This window comes from Sitophilus oryzae, unplaced genomic scaffold (genome assembly GCF_002938485.1).
Source record: "Sitophilus oryzae breed Bouriz unplaced genomic scaffold, Soryzae_2.0 scaffold_1385_pilon_pilon, whole genome shotgun sequence".
NCBI lineage: Eukaryota > Metazoa > Arthropoda > Insecta > Coleoptera > Curculionidae > Sitophilus > Sitophilus oryzae.
In genome coordinates, this window is record NW_022146043.1 from 89,860 (window position 1) to 103,854 (window position 13,995).

At 30.1% G+C, this 13,995-nt stretch overlaps 1 protein-coding gene across 1 annotated transcript in view; it reads left to right on the forward strand.

The window, feature by feature from the left end:
* The window catches only part of LOC115875376 (neural-cadherin-like), a 125,686-nt gene that overhangs the window by 79,313 nt on the left and 32,378 nt on the right, over positions 1-13,995 (forward strand). Inside the window, exon 5 of the mRNA XM_030890801.1 lies at positions 2,677-2,814. Coding sequence (XP_030746661.1) covers positions 2,677-2,814 — 138 coding nt within the window. The remainder of the gene's footprint in view (positions 1-2,676; positions 2,815-13,995) is intronic.

Below are 13,995 nucleotides of genomic sequence, written 5' to 3' on the forward strand. Positions count from 1 at the left end.
TGGCCTAATTTAGGTCTAACTAAATAAAAACTATTAAATCTGTGGTGTCCAACGGGACACCTTATCGAAAATAATTGTTAAAAAATTGTACGCTACTGACTGTTCTTATCATTTCTATATTTTTTGGATAGGGGAACTAAAAATACAACTTTTTGTACAATATCTGGTAGATTAAACCTCTACAGTTCATACCAAATAAACATTTAGTACGTGATTAAGCTTGACCGGCTCAGCGTTGCCAACTTTTATATATTTTCTTTTAATAAATATAATAATATAATAAATATTTTCAGAAACAAAAATAAATTAATTATAAATATATAAACAGTTATTATTTACATCAACAAAACTCACCTTCTTAAGAGCACTTAAGGGACATGAAGAGCCATTACTACCATTAATTTCCCATTCAAAATATTCTAATAAACTTGCGATGAGTTTTTACGGCTGTTAGTACAGCTATCTTGTACACTTCGCACTAAAAGAGGTTCTAAAAAGAACAATATTCGACTACAAGGTCTGCAAGTAAACATTTTCAAGCTAAAGTATCACAACACTATTTATTTAAACCAAAAACTTGTAATACAATACAAAAGTGTCAAAACGAATGACAATGTCAGGAAATAAAGAAATAAATGTGGCAACTTGACAGTTTGAACAGAATGAATTTAAAAATCGCTCCCTCGATTACGTAAAATTTTAATTGATATGTTTAATGTGTATTAAATTTATATTTTTTTTTCTTTTTTGACATATCAGTATAGCTGCGTTTTATAAAGTGAAGCGAATTTAAAATTTAATTTCTAAAATAGGCAAGATATAAAATATGGATAAAGGAAGTGAATTTCCACCGCTAAAATTAAACCATTTTTCTTCGAATATTCTCAGTAATTTTTCACCTTAAACATCATATTCATCAGGCTCATTTATTATGCATATTGTTTTAAAATTATTTATAAATTACGAAAAAATTTTAAAAAAATTTATATTTCTTCATACCATTATTCATTCCTTTATTTATTCATCAGATATATTTTTTATTTATTTCTATTACATTGTATTCTGTAAATATTAATGGTAGTTTCCACGTAAACAAAACAATCCTTTAGAATGTTTGATGACCGGATGATACAAGGTAAGAAAATTAGAGTGTGTTAGAGCAAGAGAGATTGTGTGTTGGTAGTGCACCCGACAAATGCATTTGCTACCCGTTTTACGTTGATTTATTGTAGTAAGCTGCTCGTTACAAACAAAATACAAACGGTTGGCCGGGCTTTATCTGTAGCCGATGGCGAAGCTGAAATAACTACGTACATATGGGGTACTACGTACATACGTGTACTCTGGGACACGAATAATGCATGTAGTTTTACGAAAGTTTAAAAGATTTATTTCCGAGGAGATTATTTTTATAAAATAACATTCGAGATACTTCCTGTAACGTAATATATAAATAGAATGCAACGTTAAACAACTGTTTAAGGTTGTAGCTAGAGTTCAGTAACTTGAAACTATATTTATGATATTAAGTTTTATCTCAGCTGAGGACAATATTTTAAGTAGGTACAAGAGTTCCTCGTTTTACGTTCCTTGAAACTACCGCTTAAATCGAAACCGAGTATATTGAAACAAAATTTTTATAACATACTCAAGGTTCAATCTGGGATTCTTGAAAACGCTCTTCGTTTTTAAAAATGCATTTCTGACCCTGTTCTATCCTAGTTTTTATTTCCTTCCACGTCGTTCTTCAAGGTGTTAACAATCCAGGACCCCAATTATTTGAAGGAGATCAAGATCTACCAGCCTACAGCTACACTGGTGTAGACATTCACACTCACACACAACAACCACACCTACATCAGTGTACACTAGTGTAACTGCCTTCCAGCATCATCAGTACGGTAAGGAATCAGCAAGCGATCACAACGATCCCAAAAAATATAAACCAGGAAGCAAACGATGCACGAGGCACCGTCTGTAACCTAGTAGATGAAAAAAAAAAAGATGATGAAAACAAAAGGAGCAAACGGAAGCCTAAGACCCCAATTTGCAGCCTAGAAGAAGCATAAGTATATGTATGTGTGTTTATAAAAATATGTATACTAGGGCTGGCATTTCTGGTCTTGGATGCCGATTTTCGTGTGTACGAAGAGTCTTACGTACGGGCCAACACGCTTAGCAAAATAAGATGTACTGAATAAAGACAGAAGACAAATTGATCATGTTTTTTCTTCTATCATTGTTTCTTCTTCTATTGATCATGTTAGTTATAATTACTATCGTTGTTATTAATCTGATTTCTATATACGTTACAGGAATGAAATCAACATTTATTTATCAGTACATAGTACAGATGTGTATTTTATAACAGCACATATTGTATACACTATTTTGTAATCCCGTCTACAAAACCGAACTTTAAAACAAAGCACCCTACTCGTAAATTCAAAAAGCCCGCCATGCATTATTTCCAAACGTCCGAAAGCGTAACGGAACAGACACACATTTCTCCTTCGAGAGCGGCACAATAAAACCGAGCCAACCTCACACAACGGTATTTATCCTGTTCTCTTGGTCCCGTCCTCCTCCGGCCGTCTAATATTTGTTTAGCGCCCGCAGGGGACAGGACTCTAATACGTCCTCGTCTCACAATTTTCTCTTTTCCTGTACAAACAGGTCACCGCCACAGACGGGGACAAGGACAGGCCGCAGAACATCGTCTATTTCTTGACGGGACAGGGCATCGATCCGGACAACCCGGCCAACAGCAAGTTCGACATTAACAGGACGACAGGAGAAATATTTGTACTCAAGGTAAGTGCTCTAGAAGCTTTTGTTTTTAAATTTGATTTTAAGTTATTGTGAACGGGTAACCTTAGATCTTGAGGAAGTTTTCTATGTCAGCTATATCGACAATTTCAACAAAAAAACTCGCGAATATTTTCGAAACTAACAAATATGCATTTTATATCCTTTCTAATGCTATACTTAGAGATATCTTTACAATCAATATCAGATATCTTTACAAATTATACCTTATGTGTTATTCTGATGTATAAGCTATATTATTGTAGTTTCATTAAAATCCATTCAGTAGTTTTTGCGTGGAAGAGTAAGAAACTTCAATACATCCAAACAAACTTTCGCGTTTATAATATACTAAGGACCGGCAAAGGTTAGTATTGGGTCGAGATTTCGAGGAATTGAGTTGGTGTTCGACAGTGGTCACGCTATTAGCACTCTGAATTCAGAAATCATATATCAAAATCTATATCTCGAAATCCATTAGAAACAATTGATTTTCAAAAACTTTCTTAATATTTCTGCTATATTTTCTTCGCAGACAGTATGTGAAACTCTTTATAAATATAAAAGTTACATGAAAATTGCTATGCACTAAAAGTAAATGGATGGGTTCTTTAAAATTTTTGAATGAAAAAAAAAATAAACCTATCGAATTTTTGTTTATTTAAACATCTTTTAAAAGATCCGAACTTCAAAATAGAAAAAAGTTTCAATATCTAAAGTAGTTCTTGAGTTATCACGTGTTATGTGTTAAAAAGTAGAGTTTTTAAATTATCTGGATTACTGACGTTTTCTAGTTATAAAAAATGGACACCCTAACGATATCCTTATAATTCCATTTCGAATACTCAGAAACGTATCTAATGATTTTATCTAGTTATCTTTTCGAAAAAAAAAAGGATTTTAAAAATAAGCGGTTTATGATCGTGATTTTACTTTACTTGACAGGGAATGTGTACCGGAGAAAGGTTGCAACGCCCCAGCAGCACACCGCCGCATTTCTCTCACTCCGTCTTAATAAGGTCTTTACTTCCACACATGTAAATACCAAAAGTAAGAGTTTCCAGCACGGTATATCAGATATTATGTTTCAGCTTATTAGGACTTTTTAAGAGTTTCTTAAAATTGAACGTTTTTCACCACACAGTGTATCAAAATACCTACTTAATTCTTACTGAAAGTTGTTATTTTTCTTAAAGATTTCTCTTTCTTCAGTAAAAAAAACCTAATGAAATGTATAAATCGATCTTTGTGGATGGTTATCTGTCTCTCTCTTGATAAAAAACGAACATTAAGACTACAGAATCGTAACACTACAACATTCGGCAACGTTACAAAGCCAAGGTTTCACCTTGTAACAACACCCCCGAGGGTTTTTCCTTATAATTTATTTATCCGCACCGCTGAGACCATAAATTTCACCCTTAAATTAATGTTAATTAAGAAATAAACAACCTCACCAACACAAACTTTGGTTAACTCAGGTTTGGTATTTTCTGTTTTCAATTATCTTAGTAGTTATTTTTTTTCTAAAAATACAATTGAGTCTCGGAAACATAGAAACAGCAAGATATAGGGTAGTACAATACATTTACCTTTAGTACTTAAACTTTATTTTTGTCATTGACGGAAATATGGCAGAAAAACTTAAATTTCCAGTTTTTGTTTACATTTTTTAATAGTTTATTTAGAAATAATCTGGAAACCCATTCTCCAGAAAACTTCTTTAACTTCATCTTTTGGTGATGCGAAACAAAATTTTTCTGGAACTATCATCAACTTTATTTTTTTAAATAGGAGCTTGATTTTCTTAATTTCTTTTTGAAAATCTTCTGTATCCAATTTATTTTGTTTATATGTACTTTTCCAAAAAAAATGTTGTTTATTACACACACACACACACACATTACGAGAGACTACTACATTATTGTATTTAGTAGTTTTTTGTCATAATTTCTTTAACTATTTCCACCTTATACACCTATCAATTACTAGAATATTAAAATACCACGAGCTATATACTTTGGGATAATGATACATTGTCAGCAGAAAAAAATACCCACCAGCTGGACAATATCACTTAACGAATATAAAGAGAAAACATTTCAGGTCTCGTTATTTATTTTGCTACCTTTTCATAACTGAATATAAGACATTTTCCTTCTTGGCCTACGGCCTTGCGATCCATCAAGCTAAAGTGGAGAAAGAGAACAATAGAATAAAAACACGGACAGTGTTGCAAATCTTGACAATCCGTAGGCTAGGTTTAGCTGAATTTAGTCCAAAAAAATAATGAGTATACTCACAATATAGTTTGCATCACTGTAATTAACCAGTAGACTTACTCTAATGGTTAAAAACCGCGCTAAATTATAAAGCCTCAAAAAAAATTATCCACCAACAACACTGGAGAATAGTGAGGAAAAAGTGAACAAACCTAAGTGGAAAAAACCTTTACATGGAATTTAATTTTTCTAGAGGCGGTAAATCTTAATAAAACGAAAATTAGAACAGAAAAGAATACTTAATTCTTAATTAGCGTTACTTTAGAGCCTAGTCAGCGCTAGAGGTGGTCTGGTAATATTATTACGTGTAAAACTACAGGGATGAGGTTAAAGGTTGAAGTGTTAGGTTCCCCAGCATTACGGGATATCGTGTAATGGTTTTTGTTCTTTCTGTCTTTTGACTGACCGTTAGTAAAGTCGTTTTGTTAAAAAATGAGATTGTTACATTGTTACGTTTGATTTTATTACTGATGTTTAAGCATCAGTGATACTCTCTTATAGGGTAGCTCCATTGTTGTCAAAAGTATAGAAGCTAAAACTTAAAGAGACTAGTTTAATATAAATAATATCGTTTTGACAGTTACCAATATACAGACTTATTTTGGAACATTATTTATAATTCATGTCTATTTAAAACCAGTAGAATATGTTTTATCTTTAACAACATATGTTATGAATGGCCCAAAATAAAAAATTATTTTGTTCTAATATCATAGATTTTAATCTAATGTTTATAAAATTTTGAAACAGGAATTGTGTCTCGGATCCTGACAAATTATGGAATTACTTTTTTTAGGAATTATCTAGTTATTTAGGAATTAGTAAAACAAATTAAGTAATGATCATATTGTTTGATTTATTTAGGTACATTAAAAGAAATTAATTTCATTTTTTCTTTAATACATCAATTTAACAGTGAATTATATAACTTTTGGAACATTTTATATATTTTTATATATTTTATATTACACTAAATATTTCAATTCAGTAATGATTACACACATGCACAAAAGGATTGTACCTATTTAAAAAGCAATCATACTCATGGAATCTTGACATTTTAGATATTTTGTAAAGCAACAAATGTACAGTTAAACAGTTACTAAAACCGATAATATTGCTAGCCCATTTGTTTACAAAAAGAAAACTATTTAAATCTTTGTAAAAGAGTAATACTAATTAAATATCCCACCATTATTTCCGCCCAAATATTAATTAATTACATACTTAATTGTGTTGGTTAATAAATTATTCTAAATAAATGTTGATTTCAATCAGAAATCAATATAATAATAAGTTATGAATGTGAACGTACCTGTTGTTATAAACAAGCATTCATCAAAAAATAAAATAAAATTTATAAGATGTTACTTTTTACCTAATACCTAAATCCTACCTCTCTAATATACTTATAAGATTCAGTTTTTTTAGTTTTTGGAGCAATTATTAATCATCACAAACAGTCAATTAATGTAGTTTGAATTCTGGGATCAAATAAATTCGTCTTCTTTTTATATTTTTTAATAAAATAAGCGAACTATATCGACAATATTAGTATCTGTACTCTTTGAAAATTTGTTATATCTTTAAAAATAATCTAAAATATCAATATTGTATAGGTATTAATAGGTGTAAATGAGATCTAAATTATAAGAAAATGCATTTTCTACAAAAACTTGAAGAGATACGTAAAAAATTGTATAATATAATTTGATAGACAATTAAATTATGCATCTGATTCTCGTAAAATATACGGGGTGTTCCATTTAAATTAAACCAGTTATTACCGTTTAAAGCTAGTAATTATTTAAAATAAATGTTAGGCACTGTATAAGATAATATTATTTTTATTTTTGCAACATTAAATTTAATAAATAAATAATAAAAATAAAAATAATTAATATTAAATAAAAATTTAATAATTTAATAGAACTTAAAACTTCAGTACAATATTTGGTTTTAATAACTTAAATACGCCTAGAGAAATTAAATATTAAAATTGTTACTGCATTTTCACAAAATCATAAATATTTTAAAAATGGTAATAAAGTACGGTAAATCTTAATCAAATTTACAACAAAAAATACAACTTTGATATTTTTTTTATTTGTGGCACTCTGCACTTTTTGAAAATAATTATAAATTGTAGCTTTAGTAGACTTTTAACGATCCCATCACTTACAATTTCTAAAAATCTAACTGTGTGTCTACAATACTCCGTGTCGAATGAGGTGAATAACCTTGTATATTTTTAATACAAAAATACATAAAATTAAAGTAAACTATTTAACAAAACTTTCGCAATATATCAACATAAATAATGTCGTAGACAGTAACCGATATAAAGACTTAATACCGTGACATAATTTTTTACTGGACGTCTATCTAAAACCAGTCGGAAAGTTTCAGGTGCAACAACTTTACGCTACAGGAGCTTTCAGACGAGCCGGAAACGAAAAATAAATAGCTCAACTTTAAAATATCCCGAAGAGTGTCGAATGGGGTTTCTCCCGGGTGCATTAAAGCCTTAACGGCGAGGAAAGTTTTTTATTGCCAAGACGTAAAATTGTTTTTTACTGATTTACGCGGGCAAATTTAGATTTATCGCCTTTGTTTTTAGCACGTCGGAAGCTTAAGTTGTCGGTAAAACGACGAATTTTTTGGAATATCCTATGAAATATTAGCGAGATGGTGCTTTTTATTTCTTTTTTTTTCAATTTCAAAGGTCGAAGACGAGGGTCCGTTTATCGTATTTATTTATTTTTTAGATCGACGGAATGTCCAATTTAGCGGGGTTGGCTTTTAATATTCTCAACGGAAACATAAATAAATATCGTTTTGGAGCCACATTCAGAAATATGTATTGAAAAAATGTCTTAAATACACACTTTAATATTTAAAATCGCTGACAGGTATTAGTTAAAAAATAATAAATAATAAGGAATACATTAAGTTAATAAGGACTGTATGATTTTTAATTACTATATAAATTTGTATAATAAATAAATATATATTTTTTCCATAGCAACTGTTAAAATTGCCTTATATCTATCAAAAATAATACATAAAATAGTACTTTAACCGCAAGGGTAGATTAAATGATACTTTAACAGCGAGGATAGGTTAAAAACTTTATTTCTTCTCGCCCGTTTTTTAATTGCTTCCATTTTTGAAAATTTTTGTATCCCTTTTCATAAGTTATTCGTGATTTAAATGGAAGTAGTTTGGATATGGCGTTTGTCGCCTCAGCCTGAATATTTGTTGGTAATTTACTTAATTCGTTTTGAGCCATTTCTGGCTCCAATTCGATCAGCAATCGACCCAAAAGAGAATTAAAAAATATTGACTCAAAACTGACAACTAAAGAGACAGCTTTATTTATTTGTCAAATTACATAGAAACCAACGCCAACTCAGCACAATATTTTTTCTACTCATAATAAATTCCTTGAAATAATAATTTCTGAATATTTTTTAAAACGTAACTCGCTATGGAAAAAAAATATTGGTTTATACACGACGATAAAATTGCATTATCGTCTTCCGAAATTAATTCACACGCGATTTCATCGCTCGTTTATTAATCTTTTCGGTCGACGATAAAATACCATTTTATCGTCTTGTATAAAATATAACTATTATTTAGTATTAGATTTTAATTTATTTTATACCGTTCTGGAACTTGTAGGATACCATCGGTCGTTCAAAAAAGTTGAAGATGTATAATTTTAGTCAACTGTATGAAAAAAAAACAGTTTAAATACAATATAAGAACCTTCGTTATGTTAAATATATATTTTTATGAGTTAACTCTGATATATCCGATAATAGCAAAATTAGGAAAATTTGAGGAGAATAGAGTATGTAATTCCACCACTAAATACACCCTACCTGTTTATTAAGGCGGATTCTGACGACTCGTGTACCTGGCAAGTACGCGAATATTTGCGTACTTGGCAATTATACTGTTATACACTTTAATAAAAAAATTAAATAATATTCATTCAAGTATTGCTTCCATGCCAAAGTTTGACGTTCAACACATTTAAAACTAAAGCGACGTGTGTTACTTATCAGATCAGCTATAGTTTATATATCTCAGGCACAATAAAATTAAATCTAACAAATCCTGAGACAAAAGACCCCTAAAAAAGAACGAGAATATTCAGCCATCTTTTGTTTGACAAAATATTTACAGCAAACGACAGTTTTTTTATTGAAGACCATATATTTTTTCTGATTTATGTGGACTACAGATTTATCGCTCTTTGTTTTAACCTTTGCTATAGACACTATTTCTGGTAAATGCTGGAATATTTTAGAATATCATTAAGTATTAACAAGATAGTGTGTCTTCGTTTTTGAGATTATTTTTATGGATAGTTTTCTTAGTAATCGACATCGACAGGATGTCTAATTTTAACAGATAAGTCTAGTATACTGAACAGAAAATTGCAAAAATTGAAATTGTAGTATATTTTCCAAAAAAAAATAAAAAAGTATTATTTATTTAATATTTTAATATGAAATAATGTTCTATACCCAGTGGATGTCTATCTGAAAGCTGAAGGAAAGTTTCAGGTGCAACAACTTTACGCTAAACGGATTTCTAGACAATACAAAACGAAAAATAAATAGCCTAACTTTAAAATTTCCTCGATAGAGACCTAATAGAGCTTCACTCAGGCATTAAAATCTCTATAGCGAGAAAAGTTTTTTGATCGAAAGATACGAATAGTTTTTTATTGATTTATAGGAGGAAATTCAGATTTATCGTTTTTGTATTTAAAGTTTTCAGTAAAATGATGAATATTTTAAGTATACCTCAAGAAAATACCGCTAGTTAAGTATTTCTATAGTAATCGATTTGGAAAAACTAAAAGTGATATAATGGAAAATGTAATACCTACTTAAAAATGGCAGTGGCAATAGATATCGTTCAGTATTTTTGAAACTTTTTAGCGCGGAACTTTTGTTTGCAACGTTTTTCAAAAAACTGATCAAAACAAGGACATATATTTTCACTGGAGTTGGTACATCATAAAATTATGGCAAGAAGAATTGCACTCAAAGCTAGTGTTCTTTTTATCTTGGAAACGTTAAGTTGGAGATAAATTTTCACGAAAGTCGGAAGTACCTAGCGCCGAAAAATTGGGTAAATGGAGACTCTCTGTGTTTTTCATTTTCGAAAAGCGGAACGTAAGCATTTCCGGTGTTCTTTGACATCAAATTCTACCCTTTAAATGTAGGGGACAGGGTCAAAACCAGTCTAAAAAACGTTTCTAAACAATAGTAATTGCAGGTTGTGCTTTGACACGGACGTGTGATAATGACTAGAACATTATAAGAAATCTTTATTTCTGGAGAAAATGTTTTTTAATGTGGTACACCATGATACAGTATTGAAACTTAAAAAATGTGGGACTTCCATTGATTTTATTTATTTTTATGTACACAATGTCTCGATTGTGCAAGTAAAAATATGTTATCAAGTGTGGTCGAATCTAAATATTAAATCTATAGTCTGTCCAACGACAAAACCCTTGACAGTGGTAGATGTATCTGATATATTCTAAATACAATATCTAAAATATATTTAAAAATTTTAATGGCAGATAATTACTTTAAAATATTATGAAAAAGTCTGTGTAACACTAAAAATATAATCGAGTTGTATTTCAAAATAGAAACTTACGGTGTGTGTTAATACAAAACAAACAAGGTTGTATGTTAAACAAAAATCTATAAAAAATAACTATTTCTTACTTTCGAACTTCAAGAAACTTTCTGTATTTATTATTATTTTAATCAATATAAGTTGTACAAATTAAAAAAGTAGTAATATTGCACAGGAATAAAGAAAATACATCATAAATAAAAAAAAAGAAAAGCAATGGGACTGTTGTCACAAAAGGCCATAATTTTCAAACAGCATATTGCAAATGCATTAATGGTGTTAGTGCTGTATCAGTTTTAAACTAGCGCTACTTCACTATAATGCGTTCATGTTTATGCATGCTATTTGAAAATCACCAAATTTTTGGGACAAATTGCATTGAACGCAAAAGAATATTTCTTTAGTTAATTCCCATTAAAATTCAAATGAATATGAAATGGAAAACAAAGCAGGAAAGAGAATCTCAGTAATTTTCGACAAAATTCAAAACAGTACCGAATTTTAATGGGACCCAGCCTTTGACATTGATATTTCAACTAATTATGAGGCAGTTGTTGCATATTATTATTTTTTAGCAAATCTGCTTGCAAATAAAATTTTACCTTTAAAATATTTATTATATCATAATTGTGCTTTATCGCAATTTTTACAAATAGTAATATAATGATTTTCTAGTAAGATCTTAGCAAAAATCTTTTGTCTGCCTTTCCCTAAAAGATCTTGGATTTTAGTGAGAAGCCATCTTGGATTTGTGGGCTAGTGAGGCCGAAGATACGTAACCCTTCTACTTGTATTCTTATGGAAAATACCATTAATATGAATTTTTCGAACAAGTGTAGATGGAAGGGTAGATATATTATTGGTTTTGGTAACTTAGAAGCTCTTAGAATCCTTGATCCGTATTGAAAAAAAAGAATTTTGATGATCGCAACTCGCAGACAAAACATCGGTTTTCAAATCTGATAATATACCAACTTGTAGACAAAAAAGTAGCCATTTTGTTACAGAGTCGTAAAAAATAAATAAAAATAAAATTGCGAATATTCGTTCTTTCCAAAAATCATCGGAAGTATTCGGAATTTTTATTCGAACTTTTCAGTGATGGTGGAATTTTGATCAGCAATAAATTGCGCAACTTTGCTTCCATTTAGTCTCAGATCTATTTTAGTTTCCGAGATATCAGTGATGATGCTCAAATTTGGGACACCGTGTACATTAAAATTAATCAGTTATTTTGTTTGAATTACTTATTTGTCGAATGAAAGCAATTTAGACGGGAGTCCTAGAACTGGTATAATACGGTGCTGTCATTTAGGTAAGCATTAAAACGACGAAGTTTTCCAGACGCACACCCGTCCAGACGTCGCTTAACTTCGCTAAACATTGTAGCTGGGTCGTTAGCCAGACTCACTCAAAGACCAAAATACCAAACAGAGTCAGATTTTTAGAACTAGTTAAAAATTAAATTGAACTACGTTCTAAACACAGAGCCTATAAAGATTATTAAATCCCTATCCTGGAGATTGCTGTCCGAAACACATTTTTCGATTAATATTTTCTTCTGTACGCTTCTCTAGATCACACAGCAATTAGTCCATATATGATCGTGCCAGGAAAAACCCGATTATGTTTTCCTTTTCTAGAAAATCGGCCGTTAAATGGCTTTCTGATCGTTTTTCCTTTCGGCGCTGTAAAAATGCGAAAATTGCACTGACGAGTCCTCAGTAACATTAATTAAACCGTTTTTTTCCGAAAGTAATTGGCAAAATAGAGCGAGCGGGCACTAACATGATTGTTATATATCCCTTTTTTAATTCAATGCGAATGCAACGGAAGAATCGAGTAAAATTAGCTGATTGGTGTTTTTGCAGTTTTGTGTTCCCTTTGTAATTCTGTAATTAAAATTTATTTCTCCCAAGTAAACTTTTTTGTTCATTTTTTAAGTTTTTAACTAAAATTTGTAGTTATTGTAAGTTTTTAAATCATTTTTTGATTAATGACTATGACTACCTAACAGAAATCATCGAATCACTCATTATTTATCATTTCTTCGTTCTGGCCACTGTGAGTTTTTGGAATAAGCGCAATAAAGTTGTATATTTTTAAATGGAATGCTTATTAAGTGTCAAACCATCGGACAATTTATTTCCTTCTGTCAAGAAACTAATTGTTTGAATTTCGTATATCATAAATACTGCTACTAAAACTTTATAAAGTGTTTTTTTTTAAAGAAATCTCATATTTTAGTGATATCTAATGGCAATATGACATGACCAGATATAGTTTACATCGCTTGACGTTTAAAGTCATAGGCTACTGGTTAAAAACGAGAAAAATATACACTTTAAAACTAAATCTTAAATAATTTAAAAACGATTTATTTTACGTATAGGAACATACATATATAATTAAAGAGTAACGAATCAAAAAACCTTTTCACTATTGAAATAAAAAAGGTTTATGATAATTTTTTAATCTCTGGATTCGATAACAGCTACAGTCAGTATTATATGACATCATTCAAACAATTTAATTTTTGAAATAGATAGCCATATGTCTTCTCTGTATGTCACAGTGCCTGTGGTAATCACTAAATTTGACGTTTAGGTTATACATTTTTTTTGACAGGCAGTGGTTTCCTTCAAAAATTTTCAATATTTTTTTTTCTCAAAAACGATTAATGATAGGTATAAAGTGTTTGATATAAAAATTCATAATATTTTATAGAAAACTTAAATATATAATAAAATATGGGGGTACCCATTTTATTAAGAGAGTTGCTATCAACTTGCGGTATTTCAGGAAGTGCCGCCATATTAAAAATATTTTTAATCGATAGATCTCATTGTGAAACAATGATGTGCAAAATTTCTTTCCGATCTCAGCCTGGGACACTTTGTATATGGGGTTATTCAAAAGTATTTTTGATGTATTTCTTTTTTTTCTCCACTATTTCAACTAGAACAAATACCATGTATTTTACAACATAAATGAATATGCACTTAAGAATTCGCTATTCAAAATCATTAACTAGGACACTAATAATCCTAGTAGCATGTTGGTAAAGTTTAATTGCAAGTAAAACCAAAAATGAAAGAGATTTTGTTAGTAATCCAGTTAAAAATTCAAATGCACTTTGAAGCAAAATAGACCAACCAAAAAGACGTATCTGCTAATTCCAATCGATTGCTCCGCTGAATTCGCACCGGAAATCGAATAAAAAAAAAGA